Source organism: Dermacentor albipictus, chromosome 4, assembly GCF_038994185.2.
Source record: "Dermacentor albipictus isolate Rhodes 1998 colony chromosome 4, USDA_Dalb.pri_finalv2, whole genome shotgun sequence".
Taxonomy (NCBI): Eukaryota; Metazoa; Arthropoda; class Arachnida; order Ixodida; family Ixodidae; genus Dermacentor; species Dermacentor albipictus.
In genome coordinates, this window is record NC_091824.1 from 171,056,345 (window position 1) to 171,080,450 (window position 24,106).

General features: G+C 47.4%; 2 protein-coding genes across 2 annotated transcripts in view; one reads left to right on the forward strand and one right to left on the reverse strand.

The window, feature by feature from the left end:
• Positions 1-24,106, forward strand: part of LOC135902447 (cytochrome P450 4V2-like) — a 160,504-nt gene that overhangs the window by 36,118 nt on the left and 100,280 nt on the right. The window lies entirely within an intron of this gene.
• The window catches only part of LOC135902448 (normal mucosa of esophagus-specific gene 1 protein-like), a 28,533-nt gene continuing 23,419 nt past the window's right edge, over positions 18,993-24,106 (reverse strand). Inside the window, exon 6 of the mRNA XM_065432529.2 lies at positions 18,993-19,261. Within this exon, the coding sequence (XP_065288601.1) occupies positions 19,175-19,261 (87 nt within the window). The 3' untranslated portion in view covers positions 18,993-19,174. The remainder of the gene's footprint in view (positions 19,262-24,106) is intronic.

Sequence of the window (24,106 nt, forward strand, 5' to 3'; positions counted from 1 at the left end):
ATACGGGTATACGAGCATGGGTATACGGTCTTCATCATAACTCGCTCCTTTCCCACATCATGTCCGAGTCTATCATGGATTCTTGTTCTTATTTCTTAGGGAAATTGCGCAACCCTCTTTGGGGGATTGGGTATGAATCTATCGGGTGGCAAAGGGACTATTATTGTTATCGTTGTGTTTTTATGTTTATGCGAAATGAAATTCCATGTTATAGGAGTTGCGTGCCAAACCTCTTCCTCGTCCTATGCTCCTGCTCTCTCCTGCCGAAAATTTAATCCCCGAAGAAAGACCTACTGAAGAGCAGCCCATTTCGTGTATTGGTCATCCTCTGAGTGTTTAATATTTTATCTTTTGTAGCAAGCACCTTTGGTCAAGCCCACGCAGAAGTCGAGCCTGAAAAGAAGTGTCAGATTGTGTAAGAGTGCGTCATTGCTGCAGTGCATGAAACAGACACATTAGGCAACTTTTCTTAATTATTAACGTTAGATCACATTTCTTGTTTATGATATAGCGACTTCGCCAAAATTTAGCATGAACACTACTAAAATATAATTTTTTAGAACTTATAATCATTATTACGTAAATATAGGTAGTTCAGACAACTGAGTTAGCGGGTAGCAAGGGCACATATTATATGCTTCCATTGCGAACTTTGGCCCATCCCCCTTCCTGGGTTCGTGCCTTACGGTAAAGGCGACAACAGCAACAAACCAACACATGACGCTTGCTGCTTGTCGTTCAGTGCTGCTCGAATACATTTAGCCAGAAACTTAGCATGCTCGATACCAAAGCTCAGCAAGAAAAAAAAAGGGGGGGGGGGGGGCGGGCTCCAATCCACGCCGTGAAGGTGGTTGGCTAGCGACGCTGCACATGGTATCATCTGATCCCACAGACCAATGTGACGTAGCCTAGAACTGCGTCCTGCCGAGCTTGAGAATGACGACGTTGTGCATATTGACGTTGCTGGTCCTTTCGTCACTCATCGTATTGGCGCTGGTCTTCAGGTGTCCTAACTGTACGTGGCTTACTTTGGGCAGGAACCGCTGCGTCCTACCTAGCCTGAGCACGATGCCGTTGTGCATATTGACGTCGCTTTTCCTTTCGTCACTCATCCTAGTGGCGTTGCTCTTCAGGTGTCCTAACTGTGCGTGGCTTGCGTCGGGCAGAAACCGCTGCGTCCTGCCGAGCTTGAGAATGACGCCGTTGTGCATATTGACGTTGCTGGTCCTTTCGTCACTCATCGTATTGGCGTTGCTCTTCAGGTATCCTAACTGTGCGTGGCTTGCTTTGGGCAGGAACCGCTGCGTCCTACCTAGCCTGAGCACGATGCCGTTGTGCATATTGACGTCACTTTTCCTTTCGTCACTCATCGTATTGGCGTTGCTCTTCAGGTATCCTAACTGTGCGTGGCTTGCTTTGGGCAGGAACCGCTGCGTCCTACCTAGCCTGAGCACGATGCCGTTGTGTATATTGACGTTGCTGTTCCTTTCGTCATTCATCGTGTTGGCGTTGCTCTTCAGGTGTCCTAACTGTACGTGGCTTGCTTTGGGCAGGAACCACTGCGTCCTACCTAACCTCAGCACGATGCCATTGTGCATATTGACGTTGCTGCTCCTTTCGTCACTCATCGTATTGGCGCTGCTCTTCAGGTGTCCTAACTGTGCGTGGCTTGCTTTGGGCAGGAACCGCTGCGTCCTACCTAGCCTGAACACGATGCCGTTGTGCATATTGACGTTGCTGTTGCTTTCGTCGCTCATCGTATTCGCGCTGCTCTTAAGACGTCCTACCTGTGCGCGGCCTTTCCAAAGTGTTATCAGAACACAAATGAAGTCAGTTGCTAGACGAATTCGTCATTTACATATGGTAGTATAGTTACGTCCCTTCCTGGTTCGTATGCTACAGCGGCCGCTTCCCGGCAACTGCAGATTATGCAACCGTAATCTTTACCGGGAAACGCTTGCGGAGAACGCTACGCGCGAAGGCAAGCTTTCTGGCTCTTTTTTTTCTTTCCCTCGCACGGCCGGCGCCGCCGCTGCCGCGGATGCGCGAAAGTGAGCGCCATCTGGTGGTGCGCCAAGGAACCCAGCGGCTCACGCGGCGCGCGCCATCGCTGTGATTGGCTGAGGACACGACAAATGCGCTGGGGGATAGAAGTATACAGCATCGCTGTAAAAAAATAATAATTTTCTGCTGTGTTGCCTGTACGCAACTAATCACGGAAGGAAATAACTGTTAGAACAACAACGACTACATAATTGTAGCGCATTAATCGAAACAGTTTTTGCACCTGGTCGAAATGCAGTTGGCGACATTATCGGCACGGCCTGTGTCGGGTGTGGTTCTACACGCCATAGATAGGCACGGCGCAACCAAAGCTGTTGAGACAGTTCCCACGATAAGCTGCCGAAAAGGATAGGCTAATCAGCGTTCAAACAAAACTGCAAGCTCACTTATAAAATGAATTAAACTGTTTTCACCACATTGCCAATGGCTGTTCAGGATCTCACTCTACATCACAAGCATCATCATCATCATCATCATGATCATCACCACCATCATCATCAGCAGCAGCAGCAGCAGCAGCCTGGTTACGCCCACTGCAGGGCAAAGGCCTCTCCCCTACGTCTCCAACAAACCCGGTCATGTACTAGAGGGTCATGTATATAGAGGTCACACTCTACATACGTCCTGCTTAATGGAAGAGCGAAGTGCAGCTGAATACGGACTGCAGAAGACCACCGTCAGTTATACTCTCTCTCTCTCTCTCCACACCCACACAAACACACACACACACACACACACACACACACACACACACACACACACACGCACACACACACACACACACACACACACACACACACACACACACACACATATATATATATATATATATATATATATATATATATATATATATATATATATATATATATATTTCTTTGGCCTTTAACGCGAGAGCGTTAAGGGCCCCGCGTCGCAGAAAATCCGGTGTCGGCCGCGTTGTCTGTTAGAGAAAAATCATCTCGAACCACGCAGGCTCTCCGCGTGGCGCATATTACTGAGCTAATTAAATTTCTCAAAGCAAAATTCATCAGAAGATTCGTAAAAGACGACTTGCACACAACCTACATATGTGGTAGCGTTGAAATGTGGTTTGAATATACAAGGAAACATAATTATGTTACGTGGAAACTCAAATACAAACCCCTTTTCCAGCTGCCGTTCGAGGTCTGTCTTGGTGGCTGCTGGTAGTATATAGAGACCTAGCGAGTGAGTTTTTTCCTTTAACCTAATAAAGCACGTTATATACACGTACTGATGAACGCTATCGCGTTCCACAAAGGCGAAGCTTGAGCGTCCTCCAAGATTTTCGCTCGTTTTTGTGGTCGGTGGCTGGTGGTCGAAGATTGCTGGTCATAATTGGAATGCATCATGTAACCGCACAAAAACAAGGGACAAAGAAGGAACACACGAGACAGGCGCGGTCCCTTGTTTTTGTGCGGTTACATGATGCATTCCAATAACGACCACCAACTAGCCCGCTTATCCCTGTTAAATATGCTGGTCATAAGGAGGACGCAAAGGCGCCGACGCTAGAGGCGCGCGTTTTAGGGAGCGACATACAGCCTGCTGTATGTGGCTCCCTGCGCACATACAGTAACTCAAGGCGCGTTCGTTGCCGGACGCCGCCTGGCAAGCGCTTTGACAGGCACGTGCTGTCCACCCATATGCTGCCACCATAGAGTGTCCTACAAAAATTTTTGTAGGGAACTCTATGGCTGCCACTATACAGGGTGTCCCAACTATCATGCACCAAGATTTTAAAATATGCTAACGCCACCTAGCTGGTCAAACCAAGGTAATGTTGTTTGCCGTCGCTTGGGGACATTTAGATTATTTTTTGCATTCCGCCTAATTAGATAATTAGTCTTAATTATTTGATCGACTTGGAATAAATAAATATCATCTACCTGCTGAAGCGGTGCACCACTCCAGTCAGTCATCGTTGAAGGCATTCATTGAAAATATGATCTAAATATGACCACCCTTCATGTAAAACCCCAAATGGGGAATTCGAGGTAAGAATAAATAATAAAAAATAAATACTGCAGTTAGATTAAAAGTGTCAATGAGAAAATTGTAGAGCACCATTTGTTGTTGGAACCTTAGTTTTGATTTGTATGAATACAAGATGATGGTCTGATATGCCAGCTTCAACTGCTACCTGATAATTTTCAAACCGTCCATCAACAAATACTAAGTCCAATATGGACTGTACTGTTCCCGTTTTTCGAGTGCTTTCCTGTACTACCTGTGTTAAATCGTTAGCGAAATCAATATCGAGCAACACTTCGCAGTCAGCTCGTTCCCGTGACTGTATAGTAATCGAGTTCCAGTTAACCCGTGGCAAGCTAAAATCCCCGGCAATTATGCACCTTTGGTTTCGCTCCTTCTGTTCTTCTAAGTAGTGTTGGATGGCCTCTAAATATTCAATCGATGCGTTAGGGCAGCATAGATTGATCCTATTATGAGTCAGATAACCTATTGTTCTTTTGAATACCGGACTGCCCGACTGAGACATGGGCTCAGTCAGAAGGTCTTGTTCAATATGTTTTGTCTCGTCGCCTTAAAATGCAAATTTCCGACTTCGAAGTTTTTCGAGTGCACAGGTTAGGATCCTACACCGATAAAAAGACCCGATCAATTATCATGAAGTTTTCGTCGTCTAAAGCCAGGGATGCAGTTTGGGCGCAGAAATATAAGCTCAAGGGCACTGGTGTATCAGCTAGCGAAGATTATTGCAGATCTGCGCGAAACTCAAGGAGGAAACTAACAGAATTTGCAAAGGCAGCCGGGAAGACGTACTCTCTCCGCATGAATAAGCTGATCATGGATAAAAAAAAAAACGTACGTTTACTGGACAGTAAGTGATAGCGTAGGCGAAATCGCTTCAGCACGATCAGTAGATGCGCATGATAGCGTTAGCACTGTAACTGCGCGTGCTGGCACTTCCAGTGCATCATAGCTATGCCCGCCCAGATCCTGCGCAAAAGACGCCTCTATTTTTTTTCCCATATACGGAGCATTATGAATAAACGCGTGGAATTGTCTTCCGCTATTGACTCCTGCTCTGCTGATATTGTTGGTCTGACGGAGACTTGGCTTTCTGCAAAAGTTAAAGATGAAGAAATTTTGGACTGTGAAAAGTACTCCAAATTTTACCGATGTGATTGTGATTACCGGTCTGGTGGTGTTCTGCTGGCAGTTGCCTATAGTCTTGCTTCCCATGTAATTCCAATTGTATCCTCGTTTGAGCACGTGTGTGTGTGCGCGTGCTCATCGGTTCTCGCGAAATAATTTTTTGTCTGTTATCGGCCACCAACTGCATCGTTGTCCTTCTGTAATGAACTGTACGATGTTGTCAATCAGCTGTTCGTCAGATACCCAAAATCGCCCCTCTTCTTACGTAGCGACTTCAATTTTCCTGACATCAGATGGGAACGAGACTCGGTTTCCTTAAAACACAAGTCAGCTGAAAGCAAATAATTTTGAACTTTTTGTCACGACTTCAACTTAATGCAGCTCGTTCACCTTCCCACTCGCATAACTCCCACTTCTGCTAATATTCTAGACTGAATACTTACCACTACACCATACCTAGCTACCGGCTTAACTCATTAATCGGGAATTAGCGATCACTCTATAATTCACTTCACTCTACGGGCAAAGATTTCTAACAAGAAAAAAAACTAGGGTCATCCAAGACTACGGTAAAGCAGACGTAACTGGAATGAATAGGGAATTTCAGGTCTTTGCTGATCGGTTTTTCGCCGGTTTTGAGCAGCGATCGTTTGAGGTCAACTGGTTGCTTTATAAAAACAAACTCTTGTCTCTTATTGATCGTTTTGTACCTAAAAGGAAAGTTTCATCAAATACTCGCTCTCCATGGTTTAATAACGCGTTAAAGCGCATGCGCAACAAAAAGAAGCGGATATTTCGCCGCCAACTTGTCTTGCTATAAAAAAATTAACAAAGAATTCTGTACTGCGCTTTCAAATGCCAAGAAGGAATTCTTTGATTAAACTCTTCCTTTACTACTTTGTTCGAATCCCCGTAAATTTTGGAGCATTATTAACGGTACTAAAAGGACACACATTCAGCTAATGCAATCTAATGTTCCAGTAGTTCAAAGCGAATGCTGCAATATAGTGAACAATGTGTTTGTTACTCATTTTCATAAGAGAACCCCCACAGCATTTCCGCATATACCAAAAAACAACTTCTTGCCAATGGATTCTATCGCTATTGATGCAGTTGGTGTCGAAAGGCTGATTGTCAACTTAAAAGTGTCTTCGTCGGCCGGTCCAGATTGTATCTCATCAAAAATGCTGAAGTGTACACAAGTTTATTCTTCACTGATATTGTCAAACCTTTTTCAACAGTCAATACAGACGTCTACATTGCCCTCTGATTGGAAGATTGGGAAGGTGGTCCCTGTGCATAAATCTGGTGATGTACATTCCCCCAATAATTACCGCCCCATATAATTAACATCCATTTCAGTAAAAATCCTAGAGCATATAATATACTCTCACCTCATTGAATTCCTTGAGTCCCATTGCTTCTTCAGCATGGATTCCGTAAAGCAGTTTCGTGCGAAACGCGATTGCTATGTTTTCCTAACGACTTGTTTATTAACGCGGATCATGACTTTGGTACTGATTGCATATATTTAGATTTTGCTAAAGCATTGGACTCCGTCTCACATGATCTACTTATCTTCAAGCTTAATCAACTTAACATAGACCCCAATGTACTTGCATGGATTAAGGAATTTATCTCTAACCGTAGTCAGTATGTGACGGCTAACGACTTCTCTTCACCTAATTCTGCCGTAACATCTGGTGTCCCGCAAGGGTCCATTTTGGGCCCTGTAGGAGTTGAGGATGGACGACGGGATGAAACACTTCGGAGGTTTATTTTACATTATTTACAGTGAGACGTCAATGAACAGTCGTACAGTCATTACGGGCCGGCAGCAACTCGGACGCTGCGGCTTGCGGCAAGAAGTTCGAGAGAGGTGAATCCGGGAATGCTCTACGAATCCAGGAATGCTCTGCTGCTCCCGGTCTGCGTCTTTTAAACCCTTCGAGGTCTAGAAGACGTGTCATGTTAGGCCAATGGATGACTCCGCTCAGATGACGCCATTTTCGGCCAATGGTAGGCGCCCGTGTGGTGGTGTCACACCCGGCGGCTCCCTGCGGTCTTGCCTTGCTGACTTACGATGCCGACTTACGCGCCGTCACAAAGGCGGACGGGGGGGGGGGGCGACGCTTGGGTCCCAAGTGTCCGAGGGCCCCCTACTCCTGGCGGTATGGCCTCGCTGGCTTGCAAATGCCCTCTTCAAAGGCAGCCGGTGCGACGCTGCCAGGCCTTCCCAGTACATCACAGCCGTCTGGCTTCGGGACTCACGTTACCCGGAACAGTGCCGGGCTATCTCCTCGCTTTCTGAAAGAGTCAAGCATTGAATAGCTCCACCGGCGGCGTACGAAGTAGGGGCCTTCAACTTGTTTGCACGTGCGCTCCCCTGGAATGTGCTTTCCGTGTTTCTGCGCTCCTTACTTAACAGTGGCGCGATTCGATGTGGTCTCCAGACCTCGAAGTAGGCTCAGGAAACAGCCCCATATCTAACAGCTCGTCCTCGCCCCGGATGTTCTGAATGGCCGGTGAACTCAATTCGCTGGCCATGAGGAATGCTGAAAGAACCTGCAGGGTATTGGTGTCGAGCCACGTTTGACGAACTTCGGGATCCTAGGCCCTGGAGAACATACGTAAAACAAACAAAACAACACAGCGCTGCACCACGTAAGCGCAGGCTCTTCACCCCTGACTCGCCAGGCTATTACTGAGTCAAAATGAACCCTGATCTTTTATTTCCCCAATTTTTACAAAGCAGTTCCAACCACCCTTCCAAACCGCTACCCATTTCTCTGCGAATGCCGACAAGACCAGACTACTATTGTTGTAGCAAAACAAAGGGTCGTTGACGTTGCAAACAACAAATGAAAACAGCCGAACATAACTTAAGTGGCCTAACTACACGAACAGCATGCTTCCAATCTATCGCAGTGGCGTACTTATCGCACGTATTGGTGCCACTGAACAATCTGGTCAACCTCACAAGTACGTAATCACAAGCGCACTAGCCTTGTGGTCACTAAACAGAACGCGTACTTGCGTTGTAGGCAAACTTTTCATTTACGCTTACTCACGTTTCTCCCCTGAAAGTCCTACAGGACACGTGACTTAAACGAACAATTAAACTTGCGGGACTTACAAACTCCGCAGAACCCTTAAAATAATGCGTCTTTTAATAACTCGTTCCACGCATACTTATCAGAGAAGTCAGAATACGGCTGCCCTCAACACACACGGGCAACCCAGTCATAAATCTGCTTCCTTCCGTCCACACAGGACACGCGCTAAACGAACTAAGGACGCTTCTCAATGCAAATGATGCACTTACTGAAAACCTACGCGGTTAACCTTAGAAAATAAAAAACGCTTATAAAAAAAAGTAGGTTAACTAAAACACACGCGCATTACGATATGCCACTCAACAATAACCTTGACCTTCAGGTTACTCACACACACACAAAAAAGAAAGCCTATCTACTTATTAATGAACACCTCGCGATACTACATGTTTAAAAAAAAAGCCTCTTTCAAATCTTGAGCTTCTCAAAGAAAACATAAACAGAGCTCATACCTTACATATTGAAAGGAACTTACATCGCGAAAATTACCAAGTGCTCAAAAATAAAACAAAACAGAACGTTTTACTTCTACGGAAGCTCTGTTTGCCTCCCGTTCCAAACGTTTACGTCTGACTCATACTTTGAGCCGTACCCGAGGTGGTCGCGGTTTGAAAGCTACTCTGGCTGCCGAGGAACAACAAAAGGGCTGACTCACTATCAGCTGCCCTAAGACGTTACGGTCTCCTGCCACTTTGCGTCCTGGCTCCCCGCTTTCCTCACAAACTCGATTGACCGCGTCGCTACTCCCCACCTGGTCTCGTCCTGCCACCTTGCGCTTCTTCGTACTGCACGCTGAGCTTTGAAAAGAACTACGGAACGACGAGGAGTTTAACTGCCCCGTGCCTTTTGTCCGCGTCCGTGCAGAACATGCTTCGCGGTCGCCCTTTGACCGGTGGCTCGAACGTTTTGGATGCGTCAACATCGTCCGTGACGACCGCACCTTTTTCCTCGCGCCCTGCCCTTTTGGGTTTCTCGCCATCTTTGGCGGCGCTACATTAGTTACCGTCTTTCGGTCTTTACCGCGCTTCTTTTTACGGCGCTTTCTATTTGCACTCGCTTTCATGTCGCCTTCTCGTGCCTCGTGCTGGCCGGTACACATTTCGTCGGCCCGGATCGGTCTCTTACCCGCACAGTCTGAGTGATTTACATTTACATCTACTCTCACTTTGCCTCGACTGGCGGACAGCCTAACCGACACTGGAACAATGCAGCAGGCTTTACTCGAGTTATGCAACTCGCACTCTTGCGAACTGCCCTCTACTGCATTGCCTAGCTCACGCTGTGCATCGGCACACAGCCCGTCGGTATCGATTGCTGTCTCACGCGCACAGTCCGAATGATTAACAACGGAATCATCCCTATCTAGGCTATCTAGACTGGCGGAGAGCCACACCGATCCCTGAACAATGCAGTTGTTCTCTCGTGTACTACGGAGCTCGCCATCCCGAGAACTACTCTCAACTGCATCGTCCAGTTCCCACTACACTTCTGCACGCAGATCTGGCTCTACATGGGTGCTCGCGTCTGTCGGGTCAGCAGTACCCTTTTCTTCGCTAGCAACCTTGCTAACATTACAAGCGACGCACACGCGCGGTAACTGCCAATTTGTTCGCAGCTGGCCTAGCTGTCTCTACAGTCATCTGTTGGCACAGCACCTCGTCGCTCTCCTTGCGGCCTTTAACGGCCTCTGCTACCACTAAGGCATCGTTAGCAGCTAGCCTTTTCCCTTCACTTAAGAATCTGCAGCCAATCTCACAGGCACTACTCTTCTCGTCGGCTTTTGGCGAAAATCCGCTCGATGCTGCCTCATTCTTTCGCTCTGTACTACCTACAGAAATCTCAGACAGCCGTTGTCTCTGTGCCATTAACTGATCACAATACTGTATCTCTTTGATCAGTGCTACCTTCTCTCTCTCATACTTTTGCTCACGCTCACGCTCACGTTCCTGATACTCACGTTCGCGTTCATTCTCACGTTCGTGACGCTCACAGCTAAGAGTAAGTTCTTGAAGCTCACGCTTCCGTTCATTCTCGCGTTCTTCACGCTTACGCTCACTCTTACGTTCACGACGCTCTCGCTCACGTTCACGACGCTCACGCTCCCGTGGTTCCTGTATCACCTCCCAAGCAAGCTCAATGCTTTTGCCATCATTGCCACTATCGTTATTCGCCTTTATGATAGCTGGCGTTTTCATCCGTTCGTCCTCCTCAACTCCCAAATCGTCGCACACCAACAACAAGTCTAACCTCGTCAACCTTCTAAGATCCATGGCAGCTGCCCCGACAGGTGGTTAGAACTGTTTTCCTTAATTTGTGCAAACACACAATGCAACAAACTCCCGATTCTCAGAACTATCAAAATGAACACACAACATTTGAGTCTGGCGAATCAAAAGGAAAAAAACCACGCGCTCACCTACGGTTGCAGCACCCTGCCATCCGGTTCATTTGTCCGCTGTTCCCGGTTCCTCCGGACTCCCTGGGTCGAAGGCTCGCTCTTCTCCACTCTCAGTTTCTTCGGACCTCTTTCGACGAAGGTTGATCCGTAGCGCTGTCACCAGCTGTTGCATTCGGAGGTGATCTCACCGCTGCCAACCAGTTGTAGGAGTTGAGGACGGACGACTGGATGAAACACTTGGGAGGTTTATTTTACATTATTTACAGTGAGACGTCAATGAACAGTCGTACAGTCATTACGGGCCGGCAGCAACGCGGACGCTGCGGCCCGCGGCAAGAAGTTCGAGAGAGGTGAATCCGGGAATGCTCTACGAATTCTGGAATGCTCTACGAATCCTGGAATGCCCTGCTGCTCCCGGTCTGCGTCTTTTAAACCCTTCGAGTTCTGGAAGACGTGTCATGTTCGGCCAATGGGAGAGTCCGCTCAGATGACGCCATTTTCGGCCAATGGTAGGCTCCCGTGTGGTGGTGTCACACCCGGCGACTCCCTGCGGTCTTGCCTTGCTGACTTACGATGCTGACTTACGCGCCGTCACAAAGGCGGACGGGGGGGGGGGGGGCGACGCTTGGGCCCCAAGTGTCCGAGGGCCCCCTACTCCTGGCGGTATGGCCTCGCTGGCTTGCAAATGCCCTCTTCAAAGGCGGCCGGTGCGACGCTGCCAGGCCTTCCCGGTACATCACAGCTGTCTGGCATCGGGATTCACGTTACTTGGAATAGTGCCGGGCTATCCCCTCGCTTTCTGGAAGAGTCAAGCATTGAATAGCTCCACCGGCGGCGTACGAAGTAGGGGCCTTCAACTTGTTTGCACGTGCGCTCCTCTGGAATGTGCTTTCCGTGTTTCTGCGCTCCTTACTTAACCGTGGCGCGATTCGATGTGGTCTCCAGACCTCGAAGTAGGCTCAGGAAACAGCCCCATATCTAACAGCCCTCTGCTCTTCTTGATTTATATTATTGATCTTCCTACTTGTCTTTCTTCCTCAGCTGTTCGACTGTTTGCAGATGATTGCGTGGTTTACCAGAACATTACTAACCATGCCGATTATCTCAACCTGCAACGTGATCTAGATAGGGTATTTGAATGGTGCAGTCAATGGCTCATGACACTTAATACAACTAAATGTAAAAGTATGCAGATTTCTCGCCACAGCATTAATCATTGTCCGCGTACTTACTGCCTCAATAATATTCCATTACCATCTGTTGACAGCTATAAATACCATGGTGTTCACATTTCTTCTAATCTGTCGTGGAATACGCATGTCGATTATGTAACGAACAACGGCAATGGCATGCTTGGTTATCTGCGTCGAAACTTTTTTGATGCCCCATCGTCCCTGAAGTTAACACTTTACAAAACCTTTGTACGTTCTAAATTAGAGTGCGCATGCGCCATATGGGATCCTACTCAGACTACACTCACTCAAATTCTTGAAGCCATTCAGAATAGCGGGGCACGGTTCTTCTTATCGAATTATTCACGTCATTCCAGTGTCACATCTATGAAGAAAACCCTAAACTTGTCTGACATTTCGTTGCGTCGAAAGTCATCTCGCCTTAGCCTTTTTCATAAGATCTATTATAACAACAATATGAAGGACGTTCTGTTTCATCCACCTCATTACATGTCTTCAAGGACCGATCATTGCTTCAAGGTGGGTCTACCTTCTTGTCACACAAAATTGTGTAATGACTCTATTGTTCCTAGAACAAGTGTCGCATGGAGCCACCTTTTCTCCCCACGCCAGCATAACTGATGACCACAAGTTCAAGATCGCTTTACAAGACGCCTTGTAGTATGTTTTTTTTGTGTTTGCTGCACGCGTTGCCATTTTCCCGCCCCATTCCTTTCTGTAGTGCCTTTGGGCCCTGGAATTATTTTAAATAAATAAAGAAATAAATTACAGGCCAGTTTCAGTACTGCCTGTATTATCCAAGGGACTAGAAAAAGTTATTTGTAAAATATTTAGGTCATTTTGTGATAAAAATTCCATCATATCAAATAAACAAGTTGGGTTCCGTGCGGGAATTTCAACTGAATTGGCTCTGCTAATCCAAAAAGAGTTCATTTTAAATGGTTTTGAAAATAAGGAACTAACACTTGGAATTTTTCAGAACTACTGCAAGCATTTGATAGGCTAAATCATCAGACTTTGCTCACTAAACTAGAGCATTATGGGTTTCGAGGCATTTCTCTCAAACTTTTACAATCTTATCTTAACCACTAAAAACAAATCGTTCCAATTTCATCGGATGACTCACGTCTCCTGGAAATTACACAGGGCGTTCCCCAAGGAAGCATTTTAGGGTCAGTAGTGTTTACTATATATGTTAACGACATTGTAAACAATTCTAATGACGCGAACTTCATCATTTATGCAGGCGACACCAGCCTCCTTTTTCATTCTCGTAATATAGGCCATCTCTCGTTGTTGGCAAATGCCACACTGAAACAATTGGCCGAATGGAGCTTGCAAGGTCAACGTTCTCAAATTAAATACAACAAAAACAAAAGCAGTTATTTTTGCACATCTACAAAAACATCTGAGTGAATACATTGTTGCAGGTTGGCTCTGAATTAATTGAACTTGTTCCTAACGTCAAAACAGTGGGTATTATATTTAATCAAAAATTAATGTTGAGTGAACATGTTGAACTTATTGCATCCCGTTTAGCCAAAGCTTGCAGCGTGCTTTGTAGACTCTGTGAGACGATACTATCTAAAGTTAAGCTAATCCTTTGCAATGCACTATTCTCATCTCATTTAATGTATTGCCACCTTGTGTGGGGTACTACGTCAAAGCAAAATATCAGTAAATTATTACTGCTACAAAAAAAAGGCGGTTCGTCATATCGCAAACGCGCCATTCGATGCACATACATCTGAACTATTTTCGAAGTTTAATATCATTTCTCTAGCAAGTTTATATGAAGTTAACCCTGCGCTAAAATACCAGACGTACTTTAATTATAACAACGAAGCGTTCTTTGGGTTGTGCAACCTAACATAACCAACAGATATATCCTATAATTTTAGGGAAAGAAAAATATAGCTCTCCCCCGTACAAATTATGGATCAAATCGTTTATCCAATCGCGTCCCATCCTTATTAAATAAACTTCATGAAAACGATGTCGAGATAACTGACGTTACTAGTAAAGCAATACGGGAATTTTTGATTCAATCTGAGTAATTATTCTTAAACGTTTCTTTGACTAGGGGAAGTCACTACTTACCTCCTTTAATTAAGTGGATTTACGTTTCGATGGCATGTTCGCATATAGGATGTAACCTGCAAGACATTTATACACACCTTTATTTGCTATCTATGTTTTCGTAGTTAAGAGAATGTTATATGATAAATTTTTCAGCAATCGAAAATAATTATGTATACATGAATATATGTATATTCATGTATGTCATTTGTACTGACTAAACACACTGCTTTGTATCACTGATGGTATATATTTCGCCTTGCACATTCTCGCTTATACATTTGTACGTTGCACATACTAAAGTGTACAAACTTTATTTTATTATGTCCCCGTTGTCATGAATACGGGCAAGAACCTTGTCAAGCTGCAAAAAAGCAGCTTTTAGTTCTTGTCTCAGCGTTCATTGTCTGTAAATGAATGAATGCGAAATAATGATCGATTGATTGATTGATGTGCACTAGAGTGGAGGTCTGCCCGCAAAACGGGCAGGCGTCGTCGCGATATACGTCGGGGTAAGCCTCGTGGAGAACGGACAGACACGGATATGTGCTGGTCTGTAGAAATCTAAGCGAAACGGCTTGCGCCCTATTCAACTTGAGGTGAGGGGGTGGAAAGACCCTTATAGACAGGTAGAAAAATGTAATAACCTTGTTGTGAGTAGCGGGAGCGTCCATGTGGCCGTAGAGAGGAAGGGAGTCGGCGCTCATACAGAGGAAGCGCGGTCGGTGAAGTCACGCGCAGCCTCGTGAGCAGACTCATTGAGGTTCGGGAGAGCACTCTCGACCGATCCTACGTGAGCGGGAAACCAGTGAATTGAATGAGGCGTGAGAGCATAGGGACTCGAGCCGCTAAGAAGACGAGCAGCTTGCTTGGTGATGCAACCCTTCTGAAAAGCTCTAACTGCCGTTTTAGAATCACTATAGATCTCGGACCCATGACCGTCTAGCAGGGCGAGGGCGATGGCGGCTTGCTCGGCGACTCCGGGCTCTGAAGTGCGAATCAAGGCGCTATTGGAAATCTTGCCGCTGGAGTCGGCCACAACGACGGCAAAGATCTTCCCATCGCTGTACTCCGCGGCGTCGACGAAGCTTGCTTTAATGTCTTGTTGCTTGATCTGTTTGAGGATGGCTGCTGCTCTGCCCTTGCGTCTGCCCTCGTTGTGGACGGGATGGACGTTTCGGGATGGACGTTTCGGGATGGACGTTCCGATGGTCAGTATCCCGATCCCTAGGTGCATTCGAGACAAGTTCGAAGTGGCCTCCACTTCGAACTTGTCTCGAATGCACCTAGGGATCGGGATACTGACCATCGGGAATCCCACAGAATGGTCACCCAGCTCTTCGAGGATACGTTTACCTGCCGCTGTGGGAGTCAGGCGGGTGAGTTGCGCGCGTTCTTGGGCTTCGGCTGTCTCCTCGGGGGTGTTATGTACCCCCAGCTTGAGGAGATCCTCGGTATGGGGTCCTGATGGGTAGCCCGATAGTCCTCTTGACTACTTTGCGGATGAGAGCGTTGAGCTTGTCTCGCTCCGCTCTGAGCCAGTTGTGCATAGAAATCGTGTACGTGAAGTGGCATAGTACGAAGGCATTGGTCAGCCTGCGGAGATTGTTTTCCTTCATGCCTTGGTGCCGGTTTGCGATTCTGCGAACGAGGCGGAAAGCGTTCTCCGTCATTGCGATGATCTTGCGGAGAGCCGTTCCGTTCCCGCCGTTGAATTCGACAAACACGCCCAGGACACGAATAAGGTCGATCCTGGGTGATGCAAAAAGCTTAGACACACGCGTCTAGTGAGTGAAGGAAGAACCGGGAAAATAGAGAATGTACATGGTGGGGTCGCATATATAGCGTAGCGCAAAGGCCCCCGAGAAGCTCTACAGGCGGGAAAGCCATTTTCGTCGACAGAGATTACTGTGCATTCTTTGGTTCGATTTAACCATTGTCCACCAGCAGTAGGTAAGGCGTCATTCCCTCGCCGGTGGCCATAGGGCCATGCCTTTCCCCAAAGGCAGGTGAAGTGAACGGATTACGGATCCATTCTTTTGGACGACTGAAAACACACTTCCAAGGCGCGGCACTTGACGTCTTCGGGCACCATGTCACATCACTGCATAGCTCTTCAAGAGGTTACCTCCTTGTTGGTGACCAGAAATATTTTGTACTGGGTGACCTGCAACAACAATCGAAACCCACACAGATGTCGCCGGGGTGCGGGCACGCCCCGCTCAAACATATCAAACATAACTTAGCTTTTGTTGAAGTGGTGAGACGCGACATCGGAGCAACATATACGGCCGAGGCAGCAGCGCTCCCGTTTGCAAATCAGTGCCTGCCTTCCTTTAATTCGAGCAATTAAATATTCTCGATCAGTTTAGCACACCTGCTACCTATAACTATTCCAATGTTTCGCGCAATTCTTCTTTCGTACACGTAAAACTCTATTCTGCTTCACGTCCTATTTTAGCTCCTACATCTGTGAAGCGGGATGGGGTGCAGAGCTTGCACCATGCAGCCACTGCCGCCCGCATCTCTGCCGGTCGTTACTCATGGAGGATGGCGTAAGGCATCGGCAAGACAGCCTTCTCCGAAACCGCCCCTCTTTTCCTTCGGGGCCAATCTGTGCGATTACTCTTTGGAAATCGCCCCTACATAGTCGCCGTACCTTTCAAAAGGCATTTGTTTGGTTCGGTTCGTGGTAGCTCTTAGTGGCAGCCTTGTCACGATCAGTTCCCGTCCTCCGCTCCCATCTCTACTCCTCGTGCTTGATTACGCGCTTACTTCCCATAAGCCTTTGCATTTTTATGACTATAGGGTTCAAAATTGTCATGTGACGCTCCCTCCTAATCTTTTTTTCCCCATGCATGTACTTACCTGACGCAGTGCAGCAGCGACTTTCTGTGCAATTTGTCTTCGACATTTACATTCGCAGGCTACAAGCGCTGAGCAGAGTAAAGCGAACAGTGCATACATTCATTCTGTACCACACAAAGCACGCCAAGGGAGAAACGATATGCGACGTGCGAAGCGTCGGGAGCAAGGCGTTCGAACGCGAGTGCTGCTTTCCTCTGCTGAGAGGATTCAACGTGAAGCCGAAGAGAAACGTCGTTGGCGCGAGTCTGACCGCGCTATGCGAGCGCGCGAAGCCGCTGCTAAGCGTCGAAAACCAGTCGAATAATCCGAACTGCGAAAGCAGCAACGTGACGACGCGAGACGGCAACGTAGAGAGGAGGTCGAAGCTCGCAGACAACGGCATGTCACACGTGTACTTCACACTGCGGCTCGTTTTATCTTGTAAGAAGTCTTACTCCTCCAATCGTATAACTTGATGCATTACCAAGTGTGCAGCAGGCTTTCGCCTTCACGTGTTACAGGAGGGTAACATGCTGCCGAACTTTTATGCGAAGCATATTACGAGGGCTCAACCCAGCTCCTCAGGCGCGGCGGTGACCATGAAATCACGTGACACCGTGACGTCACGACAGAGGAGAAGTGGCTTTGGCTCAACTCTTGCAAGACGGGCTGGGTGGGAATCGAACCAGGGTCTCCGGAGTGTGGGACGGAGACGCTACCACTGAGCCACGAGTACAACGCTTCAAAGCGGTACAAAAGCGCCTCTAGTGAATGCGGTGTTGCCTTAGAAACGCGCTGTTTCTAAGGCGTGCGTCTCTTGCTCAGGCGCACATTTCGTTGCCGCGCCGAACGCTGCTTTGCTCGACGCTCACCGCGTCCAATGCGGGGCGCGTAGTCGCTGCCCTGTAGCCCATTGTCTTACACCCCTTGGCGGGTCGACGGGAACGCTGTCGCGTTCCACTCTTGAAGGCGAAGAAGTAATGCATGAGTTGTTTCTTCGTCTAGCCGAACCAAATATAGCCAAGCAACAGCAGTTCACCAGGCTAAACAGTGGTTCAACAACTAAAATAAAGGCTAGTATGCTTCGCATCCTGGGCTTAACCTTACCTAAGCCACAGCCATTTTTTTTTGTGTGCCTTTCACTTCGGTGGGGAGGCTGCCTTCGTCATTTGCGACTGTTTTCGACCACGTACTGGCATCGCGTCGGTTTCGGGACCTATCGCGGCATATCGAACAAATGCTTTAACAGTGTAGGGCTCCGTAAATGTGACACTAATGCATCAAAAGGAGCACTGCTCGAAGTCGAAATATACGCTGTTGTATTTAGCTTTTCTTTCTTTTCTAAATTGTATCTTGTCCCCGGCCAGGATTCGACCCCTTCTTACGTGTCTGAAGTCGAGCAACTTACTCGAATTTACCACAGCTAAAAAAAAAAAAACACCGCGCAACAGCCCGTACAAGCGGAAAAGACTCATTGCCGCTCAAGACTATAGCATATGTCAGATTTCATGCGTTAATTATTGTCCTGTAAGGCAAGCATGACGCTGTAATAAAACACTGCAGACAGATTGTAGATGTTGCTGTCAAAAGCGCCTTTAAATATGCTTCGCGTCCACATAATATACATAATAAACAGCCACTAGCATTTCCACACCACGATAAAGTGATGACGAAAACACTATACACTCCACTTACACTGACAAGTAATAATGGTCTATACACAAACGACCATCCGATAAGAACATTTTGGGCGTTAGAAAGTGTGTGTCTGAGCGATTACGTTCTCGTATAATTAATGCCACTCTAAGCTTGACGCCCCCGTTTTTATGCGCCTCACGATAAATGTAAAAAATAAGTGCAAGCCTTTCTCCACCGGATTTACACATGGCTGTGAGAAAAGCTCCCATTAGAGCGCTGCAGAATATTTACGATTTCGTGCAGTGTCTTCCTCTCTAAACGTTCAGTGTGAAGAGTTCTTACAACCAGTAGAAACACAGTCGATATAGTACACAAATCAGGCGACAGCACACGATTAAAAAGAGATACAGCGCAGTTATTCGGCCCCTCTAATAGACGAAACGCAGTTCTTAATTTCGCCGTCAGCGACACCTTTATGGTAACAGGCGTATCCAAGAAAAAGCGAGCAGTCAGAAATCAGCAATTTCTAAGTTGTGTTTACTGTTTTCGTAGTGAACTGGCACTAGGCAGAAGCCCGTGAAAATTTTTTGTTCCTCATCACAAATCGGCAGATTGCCTCAAGTCACAATCTACACAAGGTAACACGAGCACGAAAATGGCACCAGGCTCGCGAGCATGAACTTAGACTCTCGAAAGGCTCAGCGCGTGGATCCGATCTCCTTGCGCAGTTTCTCCAGTTCGACGGTCCGTTCGTCAAGCTTCCAGTCTTTTTCCGATGTGTAGAGCTGCAAAAGAAGCGACATGTAGATTAAAAAAAATAACAATACTGCTTTGCGCACAATATCTCAAGACGTAATGGACAGGAACAAGTTAACTTCCCGCCACTGTTCTATTGCTGAGCACGAGGTCTCGGTTACTGTTCCAGCTGCGTCGGCTGAAGGCGATGCAGCACTAACCTATGAGAGCCGTCCACTACTCCGTCTTTACTAACTCCCGTGTTGCGTTGAGCGTTAATAAATAAATAAATAAATAAATAAATAAATAAATAAATAAATAAATAAATAAATAAATAAATATAACCGTAGGCATACACAGTCGACTCCCATCACTGTGACGACATTTAATAATGAATTGTTTACATAGGCAGCGATTTCATTTCGCGTCTCGCATAACCTCGGCGAGATTGATGTATGCCAGAACGGCTCATCCACCATTACGTGGTGCCTGTCCGTGATCATACAGACCCGTTTAATTCCATCTTGATGATCGTGAAGTTCGTACAGGAGCTAGTGCTCTGAACAACTCTCATTGCGCACAAAAGCCTGACATGTATATTCGCAATTTTACTTATTGCGTGTTGCAAGAGGCTTGTCCGTAGTTTAGGCTACGGCGCGCGCTATTACAAGTAGGTACACGCGAGTGCAAGGGGACACCTCAACTCTCGCTGGATCGTTCTTTCGAAGCCTCAGAGATTGCGCACGCCCTTCACGACCTAAATTAATGGACGCTCGGCGCCTGGTTCAGATGGACTCACAAACTACTAAGAAATCTAGATGACAAAGCCATACAAATCATTACGAGTAAAATTAACGAAGTATGGGCTGAAGGCCGGGTGCCGGACGAATGGCGAACTGCCAATGTAGTCCTCATCCCCAAACCCGGAAAACCGCTCCATGGTGAGAATCTGAGACCCATCTCCCTTACGTCTTGTCTCAGGAAGGTCGCGGAACATGGCATCCACAATAGAATTGGGGAGCACAATCAAAAAGACGGCCTATTCCACTACAATCTCATAGGCTTCAGAAAATCACCATGCACGCAAAACGCTATGCTACTCATCAGGAGCGCCGTCATAGACAAGAAATCCAGGCATGTAAAAGGCATCCTGGCGCTCGACTTAACCCAGGCCTTCGACACGGTCGGTCATGAACACATCCTCAACGAAATCTCCACTTCAAATCTCGGAGTAAATTTCCACAAGTTTGTAAGATCGTTTTTGGCTAACCGAACGACCACCATAAACGTCGGACAAATCAGAAGCAGAAAGCACAGGCTAGGCTTTCACTGCTTCTTTTCGACATCTCAATGCACGATCTCTCCAACAAACTCTCGAAAGTCTCTGGAGTAGGGCACGCGATTTACGCGGACGACATCACCATTTGGTCCGCGAGCGACCCGCTAGGCACTCTGGAGCAGAACCTACAGCAAGCGCTGGACACCACGAAGCTTTTCTTACAAACACGGGACTGAAGCTCTCCCCCAGCAAATCAGAGCTCCCCCTGTGTAAACAAGGCCCCAGGGAGAGACAGCCCCTTAGCTCCCTCCCCGTACACCTACACACCAGGGACGGAGGAAACATCCCCAGGTGTAACACAATCAAGGTCCTGAGCATGGTCATTGGAGCTTACAGCAATGACAACGCGGAGGCACTAAAACGCATCGAAAAGAACACCCTCAACTTTGCCAGGGTCATATCACGGGTAGCCAGCACAAGGAACGGACGAAAGAGGACAACCTCATGAAAGCATTTCACGCCTTCCTCATAAGCCACGTAACCTACTCCACCCCCTTCCTCAACTGGAAGAAGACGGAACTGAACAAAATCGACACATTAATCAGAACAGGATTAAAAAAAGATCTTAAGTCTCCCTAGACACACTAGCATGGAACGACTCCTCCAACTGGGGCGCGGCAACCAACGCGGCAACAGAACTCTTTGCGGCACAGTGAAACGACCAAATCAGTCGGCTCTCAGTCACAAGGGCAGGCACAGAGATCTTACTAGAAGCAGGCATACAGCCCCTCTTCGTGCCACCAGGGAAGTCGCAACTATGCACAAACACCAATAGGGCAATAACAGTTGATCCAATCGCAAGAAACATACACCCGACCCACAATGAAGGGCGAAGAAAAGCTAGTGTCAAGGCAATCTTCGACAACATCAAATGTAACGAAACGCAAGTCCTCTTCGTTGACGCTGCCAGATGTTGGAATCGAGGCGCCTACGCAGTCTCCGTGGTGGACGTCCATGACTCGCTCGTCAACGCAGCCACGGTAGTTACCAACTTCACTCATGAAGCAAAAGAAATGGCCATCGCGGTGGCCCTGAAGCTGCAAAGGAGCCTCCGTCATTTACTTGGACTCAACAACAGCCATTAGAACCTTGTCGGCGGCCTTCGTCTCTTGGAAAGCAGCTACGGTTGTCAACAATGTCTTCTTCCGAGAAACGGGAGATTACAGCCTCATGTCCCTACACGTCACATGGTTCCCGGCCCACATGAGCAACATTTCCGGACGTCCTGACAGTAATCAGAACGAGCGGACACACCGACTGGCGCGAGTACTCGCATTCCGCGTCAGCGGTCCACCCCCTCGCTTCGACCCAGCCTGGAGGACCTTGACAACAAAGACGCGCTCGTGTCATACCACGAAATCACTTCAAATCATAGGTTAGGACAAAAACTTTTTCTTCCTCCTCATCCAAAGCTCAAAAAAGCACAGGCCGTTACTTACAGACGGTTGCAGACTAGTACATACATCACATCAACGACACTAAGCAGGATCAATCCAGAACTTTCTACTGAATGCCCACACTGCGGCCGCGAATACAACTTCGAACACATGATCTGGTTGTGCCCTGCCAACGCGGGCACGGACTTTCTTGACCAGTCCTCCTGGGACTCAGCGCACACAAGTACAGAGCTCATCGCTCAGCTCAAAGCTGTCCAGAGGTCCCGGGTCGTCGCCGAAGGACTTAGTCTACCTGCCCCGACCTGGGTGAAGCCGCCGGATTGATTTAGCTCTTTCTCCTCAGGACCTAAATAAAGTTCGCACTCACTCACTCATCGTGAAAAAAAGTAAGGCGTGGGCAGACACGGGCATAAGGAAACCAGAAAACACGAGTGGCCGACTATCAACTGAAGGGCGCACTGTGGCAGAAAAGAAAGAGGCAAAACTGTATCTGCTGTATCTGCGCATGCGCAGGTATGTTAGCGCCTCCTGTCAATCAGGGACACGTGCGGGCCTATGTGAGAGATAACTGTTTAGAAATTTTATTTCTTCTTTATGCAAGTTAATCGAAGGTCTGGCTCACGCATGCGCTTATGCTATTGATATGCCAGGCCTCTACCGTTAGGCGCGTTTCTTCGTTCCTGTGTCAATACAAAGCAGCGCATTCATCGAAATTTGGCGTGCACTTACACTCTAGACATTGCGAAGAAAGATTAGATGGCGATCCTCCGGTTCACGATCCCTTATGTTGCATTAATCTCTGGTTAACACGACGGCCTGTCTGCCCTACGTGGAAACGGACGCAACTGAAAGGAACACTATATGTATACATACCACAACAGCACGGCAGTCCGTGAATTTGTTCGTGTGTTTTACGAAGCAAATGTCTCTCCTGAATTTGTCTTTTACCTGCTCATTCTTTTTCCGCATGGGGGTAAGTTTTACCTAGCGTATTGGCAGCCGTAAAAACAACGTTGACACCGTACCTACTTCGCACTTTCTGTAGCCTGTGTGACAAGGGTGGGATATATGGAATATCTACGACTCCTGTTATTATTGCTCTCTGCAACCATGTTCGAACTTGACAAAGTGATGGACTTCTTTAAGCGTTCAGCAACAGTGACTACAGCAACGCGAGGTTATTCATATACATATCTTTACCGGTGTCAGCATTAGGTAATACATACGGAGGAAAACAGGATCACTGTTGCGCACAATGCGCGCTTCAGGTTCAACGACTCCAGCTGTGAAATATGTTAGCAAAAGCAAATATCTATTGGCGCTGTTGTGTCTGGGGTTGCGTGGCCGACGTGATATCGAGTTGGTGTCGTGCCGGGGCAGTCATCCAGACAAGTTTAAGGAAGGAAGAAGAAATTTACACGGTTATTTACATCATTCGAGGATCTCAATGAACAGAGTGCGGCGCTTCTCGGTGCGCCGGATTAGATAGCTCGGCTGGTCCTCTTTCCCTTTCTCCACGCGGTGGCCGGGATCCCACCAATACGGGAACCCTGGTAGGGTCATCATAATTGACGAACACGCACTTGCACTTGGAGTGAGAGGGTACCTTTCTCCCTCTCAAAAGTCAGCGTCCACTTGACGACGCAGGAATGTCGCGGTTGGTTGCTAACAACCAGTGACACCTGACAACCCCATTTGGAATTTGGCAGTTCGCTGAACTCACGTTCTCCGAACCTGCTGGGGCTTTCCCCGGTTGATTTGCGAACCTGGGCTCATATTGAGCACGCGTCGTTTGTGCGCTTCGTGGATCCCGAATAATTATTAATGGCTTCTCCGGGGCAGCATGTCGTTCCTGGAAGCCATGCAGCACTCACCGGTGAGCAAGCCTGAGTGCGCTGTTGTGCTAACAGTGCGGCCGAAGGCACGCTGAATTCCGTCGCTCATTTCTGCACTTGCACCTCGCTTTTTGTATTCTTTTTAAACATTCTTTAGAGATTTTTCATATTCAAGACCTGTTCGAACGCAGCCTTCCGCGTCGGATTTACCAGAGAGGTGCACTTGTTTACATCGACATCTACAGCCACACATTGTTGTTAACGTCAAATTTAGGCGAAAAGGTGCATCGCTGATACATAAAAATGTCCAAAAGTTAGCAACAC